General features: G+C 35.6%; 1 protein-coding gene and 1 long non-coding RNA gene across 2 annotated transcripts; one reads left to right on the forward strand and one right to left on the reverse strand.

The window, feature by feature from the left end:
* Positions 1–4,404: 4,404 nt before the first annotated feature.
* LOC141832868 (uncharacterized) lies at positions 4,405–8,237 on the forward strand. Its single transcript, XR_012602164.1, has 4 exons — positions 4,405–4,506; positions 5,816–5,869; positions 7,885–7,910; positions 8,002–8,237. It is a non-coding gene; the product is annotated as an uncharacterized LOC141832868 (long non-coding RNA).
* A 1,933-nt stretch (positions 8,238–10,170) lies between these two features.
* On the reverse strand, positions 10,171–23,024 carry LOC141833167 (PGR5-like protein 1B, chloroplastic). Its single transcript, XM_074720555.1, has 11 exons — positions 22,725–23,024; positions 20,745–20,860; positions 20,562–20,658; positions 20,343–20,443; positions 16,058–16,114; positions 15,179–15,255; positions 13,649–13,700; positions 12,684–12,794; positions 12,500–12,597; positions 12,333–12,404; positions 10,171–10,398 (listed from the first exon to the last, which is right to left on the reverse strand). Exons 1-10 carry the CDS (start codon positions 22,918–22,920, stop codon positions 12,335–12,337), a joined length of 975 nt encoding a protein of 324 aa, XP_074576656.1. The 5' UTR covers positions 22,921–23,024; the 3' UTR covers positions 10,171–10,398; positions 12,333–12,334.
* Between the last annotated feature and the right edge of the window lie 167 nt (positions 23,025–23,191).

Below are 23,191 nucleotides of genomic sequence, written 5' to 3' on the forward strand. Positions count from 1 at the left end.
CAACCTTCTCCGTATCCGTACAAGACATATAATCAAAAGTATCCGTAAGATTCTCCAATCAGGAACTTGTAATCCATGGGTCAGGCCCCCTATGGAATAAGGTGAATATAATTGACCCTTAGCCGACTTGGCCAATATCAATATACGACTTTTATCCGCCGGAGCAGATGTAGTCATAGTCGAAGCTAACTCCTGAGCTTGGAAACTCTGTGATGTGTGTAGGGTATGCATATATTTTTACTGCTTTTATTGGATATCTTTATGCATTTTCATGTTGATACTCAATGTTTATCACATCCTTTATTCATGCACTAGGCACATTATTTCTATTTTATAGTTCAGAGGTCGGCTCTCATATTTTTACACTTGTAGGATGGAAATTGGCGTGAAACAAGGCAAAATAAAGAAGGAACAATACAAGTCTCAACTAAGACTTGCTTTGCCTAGCCTCAAGTAGGACTTTTTTGTACTCCTTACACACTTAGATAAACAAATCAGTACACACTACACACTTAACTTGAACCTCATGTTATCATCAAAATCAAGGTTCGATCATCTGGTGCTCCCTGCACCAACAGTTCAATGGTGACTTCATCGTTGCTTTATAAGTCCGACTCATCTTTGGATTCAAGCTTAGGTCAGTGCTTTGCTTTTGGCTCCTTCGTTTGACCTGCAAGAAGTGAAATACCTCTTTCGGTTGGATTAGCATTAGTCTGTTCATGGAATTCAAATTCGGCAAACAATTCATCTAATTTAACTTTAGAAAGGTTGTTGGAAATTTTATACGCATCAACCATTAACGCTCATAAGGTGTTCCGCGGGAACGCTTTCAAAGCGTACTTTATTATGTCTCTATTCTCCATTGGCTGTCTTATGGCGTGTAGACCCTTTAGGAGCTCTTGAATTCTCACATGTAGCCCACTAACGGATTCTCCATCTTGCATTTTAATATTATATAGTTTGTTAAGAAGTAATTCATGCTTACTTTAATGTCCAAAGTTTCTTTATATAGCTCAATGAGTTTGTCCTATAAGTCCTTTGCACTTATGAATGGACCCACTCTGTTGAGCCCCTCCTTGGTGAGACCGCATTTCAATGTTTGCGTAGCTTTAGCGTCGGCCTCAATTTTATGTTTTGTAACGTTGTCCCACTTCTCTTATGGTTATGTGATGTCATCTGCATCATTCAAGAGGGTGAAGTCTATCTGGATCATGATCCACATTTCCACTTGAGTCTTCAAATGGTAATTCATTCTCCCCTTCCAATACATAAAATCTTCATCGGAGAATAGGAGAGGTATGGCAGTGTTGTAGCCATCTTGATAGCCATTAAAAACTTGCACGTAAGTAAACGAAAGAAAAATGTCCCAAGACTTGATCTTGGATTAGTAATATGGGACAAATTAAAATATATATATAAAGTGACAGAAAATTTTGCTCAATTAGTGGTTGCACAAATTTCGAGCACCCCTCCCTCTGATATCAATTGTAGGAACAAGGTGAGCACTAGAAAGAAGTTAAATAGCACGTTTGTCATTTTTTCATGAATTTAGAAAATCTTCGTAAAACAGAGTAAGTAAATGCACAACGAAAACAAACTTGACACTTTTCTTTTACTTGATTCATAGCCACTGGCTGCTACACCAAGGCTGACAGTTCTTAACTGTTTACGACAGACAATCCACTAAAAAACTCTCCTCATTCGAGAAAAAGTTTCACCTTTACAGAATTTAGGATCGATAAACCTTTACTGTCCTAATAAATTAAGTATAAATATAGGTGAAAATAAACTGTGTTACTGACAAGATTAATAGGAAGTATGTGAAGTTATTGGTGTAGCTTTCCGACATTATGACGATGTCTCGCGTGCTTCAGTCGCATGCAGAATGGGCGTTGAGGTAGCGTACTTGGATGTTCTAGGATTTCACCTCACAGCTGCTTATACAAGGTAATATGGGCACCTAGACCTCCTTTTAAGTGCCTCCATGTCATCCCATCGATCCGTTTCTGACGCTGACTAGGCATCTCCGAGCACCTGTATACCTTCCGGGTGCCTGAAACACTGACATGAAGATTGTCAGATTATGTTGACTCCATCGTACCTTATCCATCTCCAGGCGTCTGGAGCATTTCTGGGTGCCAAGAAGTTGGGGTGTCCTGACCACTGAGAACTCGCCACCTCATCCGCCTCGCTAGCTCGATTGGCTGACATCGAGGTGCCTTGGATCCCTTCTAGGTACCTGGATAGTCTAGTCACCCAGATCTAATAGGGATGCCTGAAACACCAAGTTCCAATCCCTTAGTTTCTTGCATCACAAAATTAGTACAAAACATATAACAGGAAACTTGGATAATTTTTTAACTGTCTTATCTTGACTTTTAGATTTTCAATGAAATCCTAAGTCAGACCGATGCCTACTATTTCCTTCTAAGGAGCACGTCCTCACCTACTCCTCTCAGGAGAAATTACCTCTGCCAACTATCCGACCCTCCAGACCTAGTTGGGCTTTTGCTCAGCATCCAATACTCGGCCCCCAGGTCTTTCCTCCAATGTCCGATCCATGCTAACCCATCGCTCCGTTAGACGACCGATCCATGACCCGCCTAGACTTCCTGTTTGGTGCTTTGATCTACCAAGTTTTTCTGCCCAGTTCTCCTGACTAGGACTTCCTTACTCAGTCCTCCAGACTAGAACTTCTTTGCCTAGCCTCAACTAGGACTTCCCTATGTTACTTGCACACTCATTTAAGCTCTTTAGTAAACATCACAAACTTAACTTGAACCCTTTGCCATGATCAAAATCACAGTTCAATTATCTGGTACTTTCTGCACCAACAATAAATGGCTAATAATGTCAACAAATGTGTCTTAACTATTGGGTGGTACTTGTATTGCGAATATGCTTCCTATAGTTTCTGACATAATTATTGATGCAATGATACTCCCAAATAATCAAATTCAATCAAGGTGGTTTTGATATATTTGGCAAAGAAGTTAGGTTTGTGTTATGTTACTAATATATGTATCAATATATATGTATCAATGAGGGTTACCCTCGAGGTTTGGTGTGATGGTAAGAGGCAGGATGAGCTTCCATGCAATTATGATTTGATTCTCATACAGGATACTTTATACATCTGTGGTGCTCGAACTACTCGTGATGTTAAGTCGTCCACCATGACCCATCTATGCTTCTCAGATTTACTTTGATAGCCAATGGAAAATTTCTATGAGGCCAGATCGATCACCTCTAAGATTAATTAATTCGAAGAGATGGATACTTGGATTATTAAAAAAAATGTAATAGAATTTAAAATAGTGTGCATAGGAGTTCATAGAGTTTAGTGGTTGGACATGATCAAGTTGTTTGGTTGTGGATAGCTCAATGGCCTAATGGGGGAACAATGGCATGTGGCGAATCTTAAAGAGCTTAGTGCATTCGAGGACCAAGAGCAAGGTATACACTAGGGCAGCTCAAAGTGAGGTGGACTTATAGGCGATCGATTAAGACTAGCGTAGTGCATCCGAGGAAGGGTTTAACACAAGATGCATTAGAAAACAACAAGAGCATGACAAAGTTGAAGACATGAAAGTACAAGAGTTGTAAAAGAATATGAAGGACATTATAATCTTAGAGTTTTACTTTTAAACAACATCATCATAGATCATTTATGTAGCTTGGTAGGGGATACCTAGTGGATTATATAAAGTCTTTGATCAATGGGTAACAGGTCCTTGGTCGTATTCAATGGCTTAATTTGATTCTCAAGATTTCACATAGGCTTACGAGGGTGTAAGTCAAGTGAAAGAGGAACCTTCAAACAAATTCAGTCGATTAGAGTTGGATCTCAGCCAAGTCTTAAGTCAAGTGAACATAAGGATTTAGGAAATAACATATTCATTACAAAAAAACTGATTTTTAGGGACGAATTCATTTCGTCGCAAATTCGCAACTAATTTTGCGACGAATATAATTTTCATTGCTATTTGGCAATAAAATTTACGACGAATAAAGATTAGTTGCTAATTTAGTAACAAATTATTTTCGTCATCAAATTCATCGCAAATATAGAATTCGTTGCAGAATTCATCGCAAATTGATGATAAAAATTAAATTCGTTGTAATTTGGTGACAAAACATATTTTCATCGCCAAAAAATCATCAATTTGGGATATGCCATTCAAATTTGGCGATGAACGGGCTGTTCGTCGTCGAATTTGGTGACGAACAGCGTGTTCGTCGTCGATTTGGCGACGAACAGCCCGTTCTTCGCCAAATTCAATGACGAACAACCCGTTCGTCGTTGATTTGTTGACGAACACGCGGTTCGTCGCCAAATCGATGATGAATTTTGCGACAAATAGTTTTTCATCGCAAAATCTTTAATAACCCTAGGATCTGTTTTCCTTTACGCGAACTCCTCTCCTTCTTTCTGCGCCTCCTCTCACCTACGATTTCTTCCTTTTACTGATTGGGATCTTGCCGGATCTTTTCTCCTCGCGTGTGGTAAATTTCCTCCTTCCTCCTTCGTCCTTTCTCCTTCATCGTGGGAGTGATTTGGCCACCGGACCGCTGCAGGGGCCATCGCCGCCGCCGGCCGAACGTTGGCTGTTGCTGGCCGGTCGGTGGCTGGACGTGCCGGCGCTGAGCGGTGCTGGTTGCGCTTGCGCGCTGCCCTGCACTGGCCGGCGCTTGCCGGGCTTGCGCACTGCCTTGCACTGGCCGACGCTGGCCGCGGATGCGCGCTGACCGTGGCTGTGCTTGGCAGATTATGCCCCTCTCCCTTAGGTCGATCGGTTGATTTCAGGAATTTTGAAATAGGAAAGAAAATCGATGCCTTTAGGGAGATATTTAGTTTATTTCTGTTGAATTTCCATAGGGGTTATGGGTTGCTTTTTCTTTGATGTTTAGGCGATGTGTTCTAGAGGATATGCGTGCTAATTGCTTTCTTTGAGATACTCCCCTTTACAGAACAGATAAATTTTTTGAGGAAAATGGTTTTTTAGTTGGAGGTCCTGATTAGATTGCTTATCCTCTAATGACATTCTATAGATAATGTGTTCCTTCGGAGCATTGTATGTTCCTTCGGAGCATTGTAATTGTTGGCTTAAGGTAACTCCTAGACAATCTCTTTGGCAGAAAATTACTTTCTCACAAAGCTGCAACTCGGTCAATGTGTGTGGCTGCAAGAACTTTTTAACATGTCTTTTTTTTATTATCTGTTTGGGTCATCATGTTGATCAAGCTAATACCTATTGAACTTACATTGTATATTACCTTTATATCCATACCTAGCAAACACTAAGGAAAGGGAAAAAAATCAACACTGGAAGATCTGTTAAACTCCAGTCCAGTTCTAGTCATCTATCATTTTTCAGCTGTCAAAATGACTTCCTATCACATTGCTGTCTATGCCGAATGGATGACCTAAGAGACGTCATAGATTATAAGTTGTAAACACTAACTAGTAGGAGATTTAAGTGTTTGATTGGACTATGGAAAACTATCACCTTAACATGATAATTCACATTTCTAAGCTTGATAATCAACTCTATTATTCTCATGCTGTCTAACTCATGTTGGGAAATCACTTGAAGTTATTTTCATGTGCTAACTGTGCGAGACAATTTTTATTAATTATCATAACGTTTCTGTTGTTAGTTGAGGTTTGTTCCTACTGTTAGCTTGTAGGCATGAGTGTGAATTTAACTCGAGTTGAAATTCTTAAGTTATGTTGTATAGATATTGTATAATTAAGTTGTATAATATATGATGTGAATTTAATATTGATTATTTTTTAATGTTGTTTTTGTAGGTTGACAAATTTGCGGAGACCAAAGTAATTAGAGAGATATTTTACCGACTTGAGGTATATTTATAAGTATAGTTAATTTAGAAATTTAAATTGTTTTTAGTTATAATTACATTTAGTTTAATGTTAATATATATTTTTAAATTTTTGTTTGAATTAATTAGACCAAACGATAAACTCTAAAATCCTAAAATCATAACCCGTAAATCTTAAAATTGTAAACCGTAAATCCTAAATCATTAAACCCTTAAATCGTTAAACCCTAAACCTTATACCCTAAAACCCTAAATCCTAAAATTCTAAACCCCTAAATCCTAAACTTTAAACCCTAAACCACTAAATCCTAAACTTTAAACCGTAAACTCTGAAGCTCTAAAAATCTAAATAAACCCTACCTCTAAAATCCTTAAACCCCTAAAAATTAAAACCCTAAACCAAAACCTAAACCCTAACCCCTTAAACCCTAAACCTTAAACTTTTAAAAAATCCCCAAACCCCTAAAGACTTAAACTCTTAAACCCTTAAACCATAAACCATAAACTCATAAAAAAACCATAAACCCTAAACCCTAACCCCTAAATCGCTAAACCCTTAAAAACCTAAACCTAAACTCTTAAACCCTTAAACCGTAAACCATAAACTCTTAAAAATCCTATACCCTAAACCCCTTAAAACTAAACCCTAAACCCTAAACCCTAAATGGTAAACTAAACCTTAAATCCTAAAACCCTAAACCCTAAAATTCTAAACCCTTAAATCATAAAATTTAAACCCTAAACCACTAAATCCTAAACTTTAAACCGTAAACTATAAACCCCTAAAAATCTAATTAAACCCTACCTCTAAAATCCTTAAACCCCTAAACCCTTAAATATTAAAACCCTAAACCCCTGAATTATATATATTTTAATATGTTAGAATTATTTGTGGATTCAGGAAAAATGCAGAAAACACGAAGTTGGATGTATAACAAGAATTTACCTGAACGTAGAGGTTTGACCGATGAATTTATTACTGGATTAGAACAATTTATCGAGTTTGCTTTAAATAAGGTTGATTTTATGGATGGAGATAAGATAAGATGTTCATGCAGAAAGTGTCACAATGGCAAATTTTTAGAAACAAATAAAGTACAAGAACATCTTTGTAGATTTGGTTTCACCCCCAATTACTATAATTGGACTTCTCATGGTGAACCATTCATATCAAATAAAGATTATGGACAAAATATATAATACTCAGTTATGGGAGATCAAAGTTATTATATAGATCAATTTAATCCATATCAGAGGATGGTAACTGATGCTGCAGGTCAGAATTTCTTTGCTGAATCGAGTGGTCCAAGTTTTAGTTTTCCTCCAATGGTTGAAAAATTGTTTACTCCTTATGTTATGCATCACCGTTAGAGGAGACACAAGTACTAGTAGTTGATGAAAATTTGAATAATGAATCATATCTCAAATGGTAGAAATTTTTGAATGCTGCAGATGAACCATTGTGGGATGGTTGTGACACTCACAGTAAACTATCTATTACTGCAAGATTGTTGAATGTCAATAATGTGTCTAAAGATTATTTTAATGATTTTATTCAAGTTATGGGGGAGACATTGCCACGTGATCATATAATGCCCAATGATTATTATAATATAAAAAACTCGTCAAAGACTTAGATCTTCCAGTAGAAAGAATTGATATTTGCAAAGATAGTTATATGTTATATTGGGGTGATGATGAAAATGCAGAAGTTTATAAATTCTGTAATCACAGATACATAGTTTGACTGAGGAGGTAACTCACTTGAAAGGGTTATTACAGCAAAGAGATCAGGAAATGATATGAAGAGATAACGAAATTAAAAATTACAAAGAAAACAAGATCTGATCTTGCAACATCTTCAGTTGCAATCTATTCCTGGTGACGACGACGACGACGATGATGGTGGTGGTTCTTCATGAGTTTTTTGTGTATGCATTTTTTATAATCATTATTTTATTTATTTAGTATTTTATTAGAGATGCAAGTTAATAATTTATATATTGTTAGTAATACTGTTTATTTTTGTTTAAACAGATTTTTATAAACAAATTCAAAAAAAGGTAAGTCACTAAGTCTTTACATATTTAATTTATAGGTTTTAGTTTTAATTTTAAAAATGATACTTTCTCTTTATCTTATTTTTGTATGTAGGCGAAGAAAAGATAGTGACGGAAAATCAAACAGTCTCCGGAGAACACAAAGGACCACGATGATTTATTTTATCTTTTCTTCATCATCAGACTTATTTATATCAGTACTTTTATAGATAATCGGGATTGTTATGACTGTTGGTTGGACTTATATATAGACATGTGTACATGTCTATTGTAGATCTTTTGATGGATTGTATCAGTTGGATGGATTGTATATTATGCATGTTATGGATTGTGGATGTTATTATGGATTTTTGTATGTATATGGATCTTTCTATGTTATGGATATTTGGATGTAATGAATGGATGTTATTAATTGATTTGTATTGGTATATTTTGGATTGGATGTGATTGTTTGATGACAGGTCATATGTATTTATGAATTGATCTGATTGGATCGATATTGTTTGTATATACGAGATAATCACCAAATAAATAGATTAGGAAAAAAAATTTGTTTTGCAATGAATTTTACGACAAAAACCAGTTTTCGTCGCCATTTAGCGACGAATTTTGCGACAAAAATACGTTCGTCGCAACTATATCATAAGTTACTATTTATCAAAAATTTGCGACGAAAAAATAGATTTATCGCTAAATTCGTCGCCAATTGGCGACTAATACAGATTTGTCGCCAATTGGCGACGAATCAAGATTTCGTCGCCAATTGGCGAAATCTATTTTTTCATCGCAAATATTTACGACGAACATAGATATTTCATCGCAGAATTTGGTGACGACTTGATTGTGACGAATAATAATTCGTCGTGAAATTCGTCGCAAACAATTTTGCGACGAATTTTTTTACAAAATTCGTCGCAAAAGGCAAATTTTTTTGTAGTGATTTCTGTTCAAGAAACAACATACTAGTTCGATCCAGTCGACTAGAGGCATGAGTAGTCAAGTGGAAGGAATTTATAGTCAACTGCCTAGATAGTCATAGTTGCTTGATAGCTATATTTTGGAGTAATTGACGGAAGATGGGCAAAATAAAATTATTGGAGAAACCCTAATATAGGCTTTGAAAGGTTTTGAGCAAGGTAAGAATGCACAAAAATAATTAATATTTTCTATGAATAAGTGCTCAAAATCAACAACTCTCATTGAATCAAATGTTCATAAACAAACTTAGTGTTCGACTGACTAAGAGTTTATTTATGTCCATTCAATACAGAAGATCAATTAAATAAACAAACTTGAATAACTAATTAAATTAAAAGAATAAGCTTGAACACATAGTGTTCAATTCGTTAATGTTCGTTCGTGAACAATGTTCATGAACCATGTTTATCAATAAAATTTTTATCAATATGTTAAATAAACAAAAAAAATTCAAAATGAACAAACAAGTTTGTATTATCAAGTTCAATAATCATTCAAATAAATTTAAAATATAAAAGTTTCAAACAATCAAACAAACTTGAATTGAGAACTCGATAACATCTAAACAAACAAAACTCAAGTCAAACTTGAATCACGCTCAAGCTCATAAAAAAAGAAATCAAACCAAGCTTAAACAATCATTTTAACTACTTGATTCATTTTAGACTCGGCTCAACTTGACTCGACTACCTTATCAAATAAGCTTGAATACTATAAAATTTGACTCAATTTGGTCATTTAAGTCCTACGAAAGCTTAGGATTCAAATTGAAGGTTTTATTTCAATAAGCTCTCAGTAATCTCCTCTCCCTAAATTTGACATTTCATTTCTATTTGAGATAAGAGATACTTATAATCATTTTAAATGATTGAGATGGTAAGAGATGCCTTAGTCTAGCAATAAAACAAGAAGCTTTACTTTTAAATTACAGTTATTCACCTCCGTCCTCTTGTTGCTACGCATCGCATACTGTAGCCATCCCACAATAATAATGTTGTTTCAAGAGCAACTTCAAAAATGTCAAATTGAGACTCTTTAATTATGTAAATCTATTAGTGCATCAAATTTACATTTTTGATAGTTTATTATCATGTTTCAGCATATTGATATAACATAAACTAGTTTTAACTTAAAGTTGATGCAAATATTTAGTCCGAAACTCCAAATTCACTGCTAACAATGTGAATATATGCTTTTGTTTTTAGACGCGGATAATAATAGTTTCGAATGAACTGTATTAAGCTTGAGAGTCCAAAATTAATGCCTCTCAAAGAAAAATTCATCATTACCTGGAAATTGCTTTTCTTTTCTACATTTTATTATGGCACAGGGAACTTACATTACTGAGCAAGCTTTAGTTCAGAACTCAAATTATAGTAGGTTTATTGTATGTACATATACAACTACCTTTCCGTTGATTGGCAATGACTTGAGGCTCTCCAAAACCATACGTATGAGAAATTGGAGTTCAAACAGCACACTTGTTATGCACTTCTTTATGGGAGTGTAATTCCTGAAGATGTAAAAGAATTAGTAAATAGGTAATCTAAAGATAAGGTGACTGATAAAAATGTATAATGATTTATTTTCTAACAGTTTTTGGGTTAATTGATCAATCAATCAAATTGTCCCATCAAGGAAGCGGCAGTCAATAATGCAGTGGAGGAATCAATAAACCAGTGTTGATGGTAGCCAAGAATAAACTCCTGTTGAGAAATGATTTAACAGAAACAAAGATGGGGAACAGCTAGGTCAAGCACCGGTAACAAAATAGGCAACTCCATGGACTAATTTACTACTTATTTTAAATTTAATGTACTGACACCGCGAACAAATCACTGAAATTATCATTGGACCAATATGTTGAAACTCTGGTACTGATATGAACATGGTTGATAGCTAAATCATCCAAAGACTGCAATTATGGTTTACCAGTTGAAGAGCTCAAGAAACTTTTATGTGTTTCACTGAAAATATTACTAAGAAGATGCTCTGTAAATTTTTCAGTGTTTGGGGCAATGAAAAATTATTATTAATCAAAAAATTCCTTTTGATTCCTAAAAATAGTCTTTTGAGAAAAATAACTTGTTTGAAGAAAGTAGGTCGTTTATTCACTCATTTGCAAATCAAATACTTATCAATATATTCATCTTCGTCAACTGCCCTCCACCCTCACTCATTTGCAAATCAAATACTCTATAAATTCCTCTTCATCATCTACCCTCCAAGCTCTGAACTCTGCCTACATTTAGGTAGGGCGATCAATTTGGCAGGGTGGACTGGCCAAGCAGACAAGGCCAGTTGGGCAGGGTTAGGTGGCCTGAATGAGGCACCCAGCCTATCCCTCTCTCCCCCCTCTATAACTAGCTGCTTGATCAGCTCCAACTAATCTGATTCAAAGGAAAAAATATTTTCCCCTCTATATGTCCAACACAAAAATATTTTTATTTCTTTGATGTCTACCTGATCAGAAAGATGAAAATTCATGTACCAAGCTTGAGCTAAGCATGGAACATGTATTTGTAAACACTAAACAAGAATGAGAACTAAATTATCTTCACGAGATGTACAGAAGAAATAAACGTGACAAAATTCATAGTTGAACAGCAAAAGTAATTTCAATATTGGTACTTGCTGTGATAAAAAAATCTCCCAAGTAAATCAGAAACAAGGTACTTTTCCCCTGACATTACGAAAGAGAAAAATAATTGAACTCAAATTTCCTTTCCCGATGCAACTATGATAGACCAGTGCAATATACTAATGTGTCGAATTGGTCTTTTCTAGATTTTAAGCGCATTTCTCTCACTTTAGCCCATTGTACGTATGGTAGAAATGTAATTGAAGGGCCTTCATCACACATGCTCAGTCAGCCAACCATGGGCAAGAATGGAAAGAGAATTTAAGACAAGGAAAGATGGTGGATATGGACAACGCTGGCATATTTTATGGACACTGGACATACAATCGTCAAATGGTTTTTACAAGTTATAAAGTATTCTTAGTGGTTTTACTCTTCTATGATATAGGACAACTGATATTTCCTCCATTTTTTTGCTGAGCAAAAACACTTAGCACTGAAATTTGAAGTTCCTAACTTCCTATTTTCTTTTCCAACTGAAATAAACCACCAACTCTGCTCATCTTGCTCAAAAGTTTTGCATGAGGGCAGAAACACACCATAATACATGGTAGTGTGTTTACATTTTATGTTTTCTTTAGACCTAAGTTAGAATTGATGTTTTAGTATATTTTGTTCTGTATATAGCATAAGTCTACAGATTCAATAATTAACTCTACGGCTTTAGATGGAATAACTGAGGATTAAACAAGTTAAATGATGTTTTCCTAGCTTTTGGTTTTATATCCTAGTATTGGCAATATCCAAGCCTTGGTCAGTTCTTAATAAAATTAGTCTTCAGAAAAGGTTATTATTATTAGGTTTACCTTTATGCTTCACTTGGCTCTGGTAGTGTAATCAACCGTGAACTTGCGTCATACACCAATGCAGTGCCACAGCTGTTAAATATTCAACGTGTATTATTACTGAAATCAAAATAGTAGGAAAACGAGTATTAAGAAACACAATGGGGGGAAAGGTCAAAATTACTCACTTTGAACATTTGAGTGTGTTTGTAGAGCCACCACTTGGCACTGACAATATAGTCCCAAAAAAGGAAACGTTTTCTGTACCACAGTTCGGGCAGGGCCCCTAAATGATGAATGGTAAAATCAATTTAGCATTTCGTGAACGAAAGAAGAAACTACTAAGAGTTGCTGAGATCAATGGAGGCGTACCTTCAAGATGAGAAAATCTTTCACTATGGCATTTGTAATTGCTTGTGCTATCCAAAAAATTAATGGTAAAGCAGCAAACCATGTAAAAATGAAGCTGAAGGGCTCTGGTAACTGCATCATGACAACATAAAATTTGAAACATTAATTGGCAATAATATTTTGATATGCAACACAAATGGGTTAAATGGATTCATCTGGATCATGACATTAGCAGCAGTAGAAACCTAGAATTACCCCCGACAGCCAATAAACATGTGTATGGTTGTTATCTTACCGCTTCAAGTATAAAGATGATAGGAAAAACATTTTCTTCTCCAAGGATTCCAACTCAACCAATGAATTTCTTGAATTTGAAAATTCATTTGGTAAATTAGTTTTAGGGTATCCTTGATGACGTGTATATTCCTTGACCCTGACAGTCAAGTAAGCATTTTGTATGCAAAACAGTATTGAATTGAAATTTCAAAATGATTTGAGAGAATATCTTTTAGCTAGTGACCTCGATGACAATAGTGGTATTTATTTTTTATTTTGAAGAACAAGATATACATAATTAGTTTTCTATAGAGATAATGCTCCTCAAACTTCACTTCTCTGTAGCCGCTTGTTTGCCTAAGCAGCCAGAAAATTGTAGATACCGGACTATCAAAGTGGTGGCTATTGGTTCAATAAATTAGTATACATGGTCATTTACAATGGTGAAAGTGCTTGTGCTGACAGGCTATAAGCTTTTGAAGGATGCAGATGGAATTGTTAGTGTATTCCTTGTAATCTAGAATTCAAGCACATCACGCATTAAAACTCATGGATGTTGGCTATGTTAACTAAACCACTTTGCAGAAATAATTATGCATCAAACCTTATGACAACTAATTCAGCTTGTTACTGTTTTTCTGCACTGAACTCCAACTTCATGGTCAGGGTAGAAATCAGGAAACACACTAAAGATATAGAAGATATATTACCTCCAAAAGATATGTGATCTCAAAGCCTGTCAAATCATCTAGAAAGAAAAACCTGTTATAAAAGAAAGTAGATGAAATCGATTTAGGAATACTGTTATAAGAATGTGACAGCTGGACTGTGCAGGTTAGACTATTTTTTGAAAAGATAAAGGGACAAACACCACAAGAGTGAACCCTGGCCACAACAACTTCAAAGGCTCTCACCAATGAAGCTCGTTGGCACCTTAAGATTATTGATTATAGAAACGTATTTCATGTTACCGTATGCAACAATTTACAGCTATGCAGTGTCTATTAGAGGTTCCCAAACTTCAGCTTCATATTGAAACAGGGAAATGCAACAAGAAGTTCATATATTCATCATTCAGCGTGGCTGGGTTTTCTTCTACTCTTTTAATTCCTTATAACTTCAAGATCATGGTTGTCAATATTGGGTGATGTGGATTGCCTATGTTGGCTCGTTATCAATAAAGGAAATTCCAATCTTTCATGAGAAATTGGTAATATCAAAATGATCGTAGCGAAGTTCTAAAAAAAACTTGAGATTTAAATAAATTACCTATAGATAATTTAAATTGCACTAGAAATTGATGGAAACAATTGAAATTTTGCCAAATTAGGAACAAAATTGGATGAAAATGGTTGAAAATTTGTCTAAATTAGGTTGATTCAAAAAATTCAAGGTTTTCAGCGAGCTTTATGCCAACTCCAAATTGAACTCTAGCAAACAGGCACAAGCAGGTTACTTCATAAACAACCACCAACTAGACCCCCAATCTCATGTATCTCTCTCTTTTAGAGTCGATTAAACAAAATTACTATTAATTGAGAGAAACCTAGATGTGATTAAGGAAGCAATTGAGCCATATAAAAGCAAATATAGTTTTATCAATAATATCAATCATATATTATTATTACTAAATTTGTAGTAATAAATATGATTTTAACAATTAGTGTGATATATTTTGATATTTTGATGAAATTATATACTATAGTACATTTTTGTTATTTATTGCTTCAGTATTATTAGATACAATTTATTATTAATTAATGATCTAATGTGTATACACTTATATTGGTAATTTACTATTATCTAATAGTTATAAAACATAATTTTATCAAATAATAACAATAATTTCACACTATACTAGACATATTTGTGATTAATTATATGATATTTAATGAAATATAATGTACATCCTGATTGAACACAATCTGTTATTTCATGTACGAAGCATTTTTTTCTTTTTGATTTTTTCTAAATGATACCAAGTTCACCTATCCTACGCATTTGATATAATTGCTATTTAGGTTTCTTTGACCATTTGTTCTTGACATTGATTCCAATTTAGACAACCATGTTCAAGATCAAACCGTACAATTGTGGAAAGTGTTTCCTGAATAGAGAGAGTAAAGAAACAACAGTCATGTAAGTAACCTGAGAATAAGTGTTGCTTAAATTTAATTACAAAAGATTGATAGACTCAATCATCATATAATGTATGCATTATGGGAAAAGGTATCACTCACAGTGTAAGAGCGATTACAGCTGCAGGCACATTCAATAGGAACATCTTGAAGTAGTCAACAGATAAGTCACTATAAACCTGTGCAAATAACAATAAAAGTAACTTTTATTTCTGCTTGCAATTCTTGTATACAATTTCTATCACTAAGAATCTTGCTAGTGACATTTCAAAGTTAGATATATAATCTCTTAGGTTGGACACAATTCTGTATTCAGGTATTATAAGGCTTTCTTCTCTTCAAATCACTTATTATTTAGTTGGTCAACAGTGAAAAGCCAACCTCTAGAATTTATTGGCCTCGGAAGCATGAAAAACCCAACCACTATATATCTGAGATTTCAAAAAAGTACCAGCATCACACAGATCCACACACGTCATCATGAGTGCAATTATGAGTACTAACCTCAAATGATCATTACAATGTGATGTTATTCAAGTTGATCATTTTCCCATTAACATCCAACAGTGCATGATCTCAGCAAAGTAAAATAAATAGCAAATCAGTTAACTAAACTAGTAAGTGGATGATTTAAATATTATATGAATTCCATAATACATAAATAACCAGTTCTAAGAGAACCTTGGAAGCATGATCTTGGAAAAGTATGTAGTGAAAAAAAAATTGCTAAGGTTATATTCTCAACATTCTCTCAAGGACTTTCTGAAATCCACTTAATGAGATACATTAGCTTGACTAGTTATTCATTCTTGCTGAAAGGTAAAATAAAACAATTAAACAAGAATTACATCAAAATAAGCATGCAAAAAATAATTAGAATGATCAATTATATAATATGTTACTATATAGGACACAAAAAAATCTGGAATTAAAAATTTCACAAATCTATTACATAATTGAAGAAATATAAGAAGAAGATACCTTCCTACTTCGGATACTACATCGTGGGCCTTCTTCTACAGTGCTGCTCCCTTCTTTCTAGAAGAAATGTAAGGGAAATAATAATAATAATGTATACTAGAACACAAAAACAAAAGGAAATAAATATCTACAAAGAAGAAGAAAAAAATCAAATAGAATCATAGAATAAAGTTCAATGTCTCCAAAATATGGTATGTTGAACAGCAAATCGATATGTAAAAAAGAAAAATACTATCAAGAGGCAATTAGGTGCAGTTCCAATATATATAAATAAGAAAGAAAAAATATTGAGATGGTATTAACCAAGTTTCAAAATCTCAATCTATGTGGCTCGGTGCTGTGGACATTGATTGGAACAATACTATGTCGGTTTCCTACATATGGTACCGGTGGAGAATTGGAGGCGAAGGTGAAGGTGAAGGCAAAGGAAATTAAAAAATTAAAAAAAGAAACACAACTGTATAGCTAACTCATCTAGAATGATAAATTTTTGACATTGTATTGTGACATTGTACTATATGGATAAAATCTACAAAAAGATAATAAACATTATTTCACTTCATCTTGACGTGTTTTGTAACATGTCAAAAGATGTCAAATGTCAATATGACATGATACTCATCGACATAATTCATTCACACAAATAGATTTCTTGTGCTACCATCAAGTGGTATTCAGTTTCGATAATTTTTCAAACGATGTGTTTTAACCGTGCCATTAAGCAGTATACAAGATTTCAAGCCATGATACTAACATGATCAAAGGTTATTTATAGATTTAAATCAGACAAATCAATTAGCACAAAGAAAACTCTAATGTAATAAATATTGTTTAATTTGTATAAATATTACTAGTGAAAACTTTGCAAATAGTTCAAAAGATTGAGATTGATAAGATTTGATGATGATGATAGTTGCAAATAAATAGTTACCTAATAATAACACATCTAACATTTTCACATGAAAACTAGTATTTGTTAGATTTGGGAGGTGTCCTATGGCAATCGTTTTACAGTTATACTATTTATTAGATAAAAACCAACTCACTATTTAAGTGTATATTTTTTAAGTGTTTGATTAGATCTTAAACTCATTTACTGAATGTCTGCAATACGATTCATAGCATGAGAGAATTTGTGATTAGATTACAACTAGCGAGCATATCTACATGTGCAATTATGAATGTATTGAAATTATCCCTAGTCGAGGAATTGATGAGCACGGACGTCATCGATTCTGTCGAGACTAGCACGTTTTAAACTATATAGTTAGCCAAGTAGCTGATCTCGCTGACTGGAGACATTTAATGTTGAGAGTTAAATGTGGATGTTGGTTAAAGGTAATCAGTTCATTGAAATGACCTGCCTTGAGACTTCATATGATTCTATACATATGTCAATGAAGATCTCAGTGCAGCTTAAGTGCGATTTTCCTTTGACTTGCGGTATTCAAGTTACCTTGGTCATGGTGGCTTATACTTTGACATCTTAAGCAAACATCTCCGAGAATATGTGGACCCAGGATGATTGGGTATAAATCGAAGTCCCGAAGGTGTTTGAATAACCCACAGAGGATTCACCGCTCCTTGGAAAAGGAGACGTATACCCTGCAGTCGCTTGTCAGGATTGTTACTAAAAAATCTTTGGCCACAGCATTACATATCAAGAGTATAACACTCTTGGATACATGTACAAGTAACTTGAATCCACAAGACAAAAAAACTAGCTTGGACTAAGTATGACGTAGTCAGCTTAGTGGGGACTGACACACATAGACCATGTCCTGAACCAAACAGGTATAAAATGGTGAAAAGAATGAGACACGTTTAATTGGAGTTGTTGAAAGATTTAGAAATGTTCTAAAATCAATCGTTGATTTTCCAGTCAATTGAGGATCATGATGTACTACTAGATGTCACTCATGATCGTTTCGTAATTAATGATTAATTACGAACGGCCAACATATAACCGAGAACCTATTGGGTCACACGCACTACAAGTTCTCCGAAGGACTTAAAACGAGTTTAAGAATTGGATCCTTAGAACGAGAGAAATAAAGTCTGGTTGAACCAGACAAAGGACAAAATGATGGAATTCGTCTTATGAAGACGAAATGAACGAAATTAGATGTGACGTAGTTAACCTAGTGGGGACTAATATATATAGACCATGTCCTAAACCAAGCGGGTATAAAATAGTGAAAGAAATGAGGCACGTTTAATTGAAGTTGCTGAAAGGTTTAAAAATGTTCTGAAATTAATCATTGATTTTTCGATCAATTGGGGATCATAATGTACTACTAGGTGTTACTCATGATTATTCCGTAATTAATAGTTAATTACGGACGGCCAACATAACCGGGAACCTATTAGGTCACACGCACTACAAGTTCTCCGAAGGACTTAAAACGAATTTGAGAATTGAATTCTCAGAATGAAAGAAATAAAGTCTGGTTGGACCGAACAAAAGACAAAATGATGGAATTCGTCTTATGAAGACGAAATGAACAAAATTGACTTCGTTCAAATCGGAGATCTGTTGGTTATTGAACTAAATAATTCTTTTGAACCAACTTGGTTTGGTACATGATGGAAAAGATTTTGGCAAAACCAATCTGTTGGTTATTGAACTAAATAATTCGATTTTGAACCAACTTGGTTTGGTACATGATGGAAAAGATTTTGGCAAAACAAAAAAGATGAGGAATTTCATCTTATGAAGATGAATTAAACAAAACTAGTTTCGATCAAGGTTGTTTGGTTATTGAACCAAGCGAACCAAAAGTAAATCAGTTTGCTATAGTAGTGGTTCGGTTCGCTACAATAACCTGGTCCGATTCAGCCTGTTTTCGTCCGATTCAACTGCGAGTCGTCCGGTTTACTCTGCCCACTTCGAGAAAAACCTAAGAAGCACTGTAGCTTTTCTATAAATAGTGAATCGTGATTTTTTTGCCCTGTTCATCATCATCTCCCAAGCGCGGCGCCATCTGTCGATTCCCGTCCGTGCAAGCGTCGCCAGCTTTGGGGAGGAGATGCCCTAGAGCTGCTGATCCGATGGCGCAAGCGTGGCGGCCGATCCCGAGTAAGGCGGCCTTTCCCGAAGACCGATTTTCTCTGCTCATCGTCCCCTGTTCGTGTCAACCGCCGAGCAGAATTGCGAGAGCTGCCGACCTCGACTTCACCTGAGCGTCGACCGCGTGGGAGAGGGAAGTAGCCAAGGAAGAAACCCTAGCTCGTGTACCGCCGACTCCTGACCCACGCGAGCACTACTAGCCCCTATTTTCCTGACAATCGCCGACCCAAGCTTCATCCTCCAATCGTCGGCCGTCATACGCCTGCCTTGTTGCCGAAGAGAGAGCTTGTTTGCCGGAGAGAGCTTTGTCGAAGCCGCTATCAGAAAGGAGTCTTTTGAGACTGTTATCAAAACATCCTCGATGGCCGGAAATCGTTTCCAACCCCACAAGGCGTTGTCGAAGGTTAAGATTTAGTCGTAGAGTTTTGTTATTGGGATTTACTATAGCTGGGAGCTTATGAAGCGTTCCAGAAATTATTCCATCAATGTCGAAAAGGTTTCGACCATTTGCCCTAAAGTGAAGATTAATGGTTGACCACCAAAAACTATATCGGAAATACGATTTCCAGTGATAGTTAGAAAATCCCGAAAAACGATCGCAACAAACGTTGTTGTGTGTTTTTCGAAATAAGATTTTTCTCTCGAATCGATCGTTATCGATTATCAGCTAGTACCGAAGACGATGACGCGACTCGTGGCTTCGAAAGACGTTCAAACGAGAGCTTGACGTAGATCACCAGTAGAGGCGGAATTTCGACAAAGACCGCTCGATTGATGCCAACTTCGCTCAACGTCATCAATAAGGTACGCATTGAATAATTTGTTATTCTGCAAAATTTTATTTCCTGTTATCCTGTTATACCTTGTACACTGTTATTTCCTACACGTATTGCATGTGTTTTAAATAATTTTCTATTAATTTTTTATTTTATTTCTGTTGCGCACGTTTGTGAAACGTATAAACACGTGCATTTCATCGGGACGATCCCAACAGTATTGAATTCAAGAAAAGGAGAAGAAAAAAATTAAAATAAACAATATAACAATGTCATGTTTTGGATTGGAAACAGCTCTACTTGCAAAATAAGGCTGCTTAAGGTTGACTATCCATGACCACTTTATCTGGAAGCTTGTGTTAGACAAAATCTTTATGTTATTCTATTCAACAGTCACTTCTACTTTACCCAAAATGTGCTAAAAAGAAGATTAGTGAACCTTTAGTCGCAGCTTCAGTTCATTGAATTCAGCATCTGTCATTATGGGTTTTCCAGCCTTGTAAGCCATTGAAGCTTCCAAAAGCCTCTGCTCATCTGGACCTGTTAAATGAACAAAAAGCAATGATGCTGATTTTCAAGCAGTCTTCAAACATTTAGTTGCTAGTAGGCAGAGACAAATAAGGAAAATTCAATAGACTTGAGAAAACAGATGATATACTTAGCATGACCACACTGCTTCCCTCCCACATTAATTCTTCCTTGAGATTATCAAATTCTTCATTTGACATTATTGGCTTTTGGTCATAATAGAATGACTACACACATAAGAAGAAAAAGAAAAAAAAAAGAAGGTAAGAATAGATCAAAACAAAACAAAGTCATGATCATGCAGTTATAATACTTGCAAAGCTTGAAGAAATTCTTGTTCAAGCTCTCCTATCGTCTTTTTATCCTTCTTATCTATGCTGCAATATTGTAGGATTTTGCTATCAACAACTTCGTCATTCTGAACCTGACCTGTACGCATAAAAAAGATGTGAGACTACATTTAGGATGTAATGGATGACCATTGAAAATGTATTCTGGTAGAGTATATAGTTTAGTCTCAAATGGGGTATGACTGACATAACTGTAAGAGGTATAACATTACATATATGTAAACGCAATCAAGTGCTCCATTTTCACAATATGGAAAATCCTATAAAGGAAATCCTAACACCGGATTATAATCCTTACCAATTGAAGGGGAGGATTGCCGAGATTTGATGTAAGCCTTCCTCCCCCCTCCACATCGATTCTTTCCCTTACCCTCTCTTTACTAATTATTGTTTTTCAATATAATATGCATGTAGACACACAAAACAAACCAATAAAACAGAATGAATAGAAACATTAACCTAAAACTAGCAATGATTAGAGCTGCATCAAAACAAAAACTCAATCTGGAATTAGAAGTCTTTTGGAAACCCTATAAAGGAAACCCTAACACCATATTATAATCCTTACCAAATTGAAGGGGAGGATTGCCAAGATTTGATGTAAGCCTTCCTCCCCCCTCAACGTCTATACCTTCCCTCTCTTTACTAATTATTGTTTTCAGTATAATATGCGTGTAGACACACAAAACAAACAGCTAAAACAAAATGAATAGAAACATCTTTAAAAAAAGCAATAATTAGAGCCGCATCAAAACAAAAACTACTCTGGAATTAGAATTATTTATGAAATCTCACTGGCTATTCATGGAGTAGATGAAATGACCAATGTTTCCCATGCCACAGATCCTCAAATATCAAAAAAGTACTTTAACCTAAAGAATATATATATATCTTGGTGATATTTGAAAAAAAATAGGGCATAAAAAGAAACAAATTATGCTGAATTAATTATCAGCCTTTTTCATCTCACAAGAGTTTGTACCAGTTTGGTATTAAAAAAGGAGAAATGATATGCAGCATGAAAAAATGCAGCATGAAACCAACATAACACACTTAACTGCATAGCTGTGGGTTCCACTACATGGATGTGGGACCCACTGCATGCAGTGTGTCATGTTGATTTCATGCTGCATTTTTTCATGCTGCATATCATTGCTCTTAAAAAAGGTCTTATCATCTATATTAAATGTAATATCCTGACATATATAAATACAGAGTCTATAAGTGCTTGTTAACGTTGATGCTTATCAAAATGAAAATGCACATTTTTTTTCATTGCCCTTTGTTAGCAGCCACCCTACCTAGAATCTCTGTGCATTACTAAGGAACTGTTTTTTGAGCGCCATCTTTTTGTATCATGTAAGGCAAATATGTGATACTTATAGACTCTGTATTTATATATGTCGGGTGCTTATTAAAATGAAAATGCACATTTTTTTCATTGCTCTTTGTTGGCGCCGCCCTACCTAAAATCTCCTTGCATTACTAAGAACTGTTTTTTTTACACCACTAAATGGAGTGCCATCTTGTTGTATCATGTAAGGCAAATATGTGATTAACTGGAGGGAAAAATATTAGTAAGCAATTTTGCAATGGTAAGCCATTGGGATTCCAAAGCCTATTTTAAAATTCAATTCTACTGCGATGCATGCATACATATTCTTTATCAAAGTTTGACAAATCTGAATATACTTCAAAGGCCATTTACTATGTGAGCAAGCTTTTAGGGCATCATCTATTTGGGCAAAATATATCGTTACATCCCGGATTCACACACTGAATGCGGCTAATGATCTAAGATGGATTCGTTCAAAGAAAAAAAGAATAGAACATTAACAAAGGAAGAACACAACCCTAGTCCATAAATGCATTAAAACAGACCCAAAACACGATTAATAGAACAACCCATACACCTTCATCCAAAAAAGCAAGGTCCTTCTAACCTGGCTGGTCGGCGGTGGCTCTGAAGGTGCGGGGGTGGGCTCTGCGACCAAAGTTTCCGTGAGATCGAAGGTGCGAGGTGAGATGAAAAGCGCAAGGGGAGAGTAGGTGCGAGGATCGGCGGCGGAAGGGGGAACGGAGCACGGCAGGGCGGCGCGGGGAGACGAGCGACGAGAGGCAGGCCATCTCGGTCGCCATTGGGATCGACCGCTGCGTTGTTCGCTCCTAGTTGAGTTCGAATTCGGATCGTGAAGATGAAGGAGGAGGTGAGCGGGAGAGAAAGAGAGGGAGAGGGAGGGAGATAAGGAGTGTGGGGCGGGCGGAACCTGTGGAGGACATTTTGGTCGCGAATCTGCTCTCGTTTTACAACCACGCTTTTCCTCCGAGTCATCGTGCCACGCCGTTTCGAATCGGCGTTGCCGCACCGTGGAACTATATACGCACTCCGTGCGCGTTCTGACTCAGGCGT

Source organism: Curcuma longa, chromosome 8 (genome assembly GCF_044706935.1).
Source record: "Curcuma longa cultivar G26 ecotype Majalengka, Jawa Barat chromosome 8, ITB_CL_G26_1.1, whole genome shotgun sequence".
NCBI classification, from domain to species: domain Eukaryota; kingdom Viridiplantae; phylum Streptophyta; class Magnoliopsida; order Zingiberales; family Zingiberaceae; genus Curcuma; species Curcuma longa.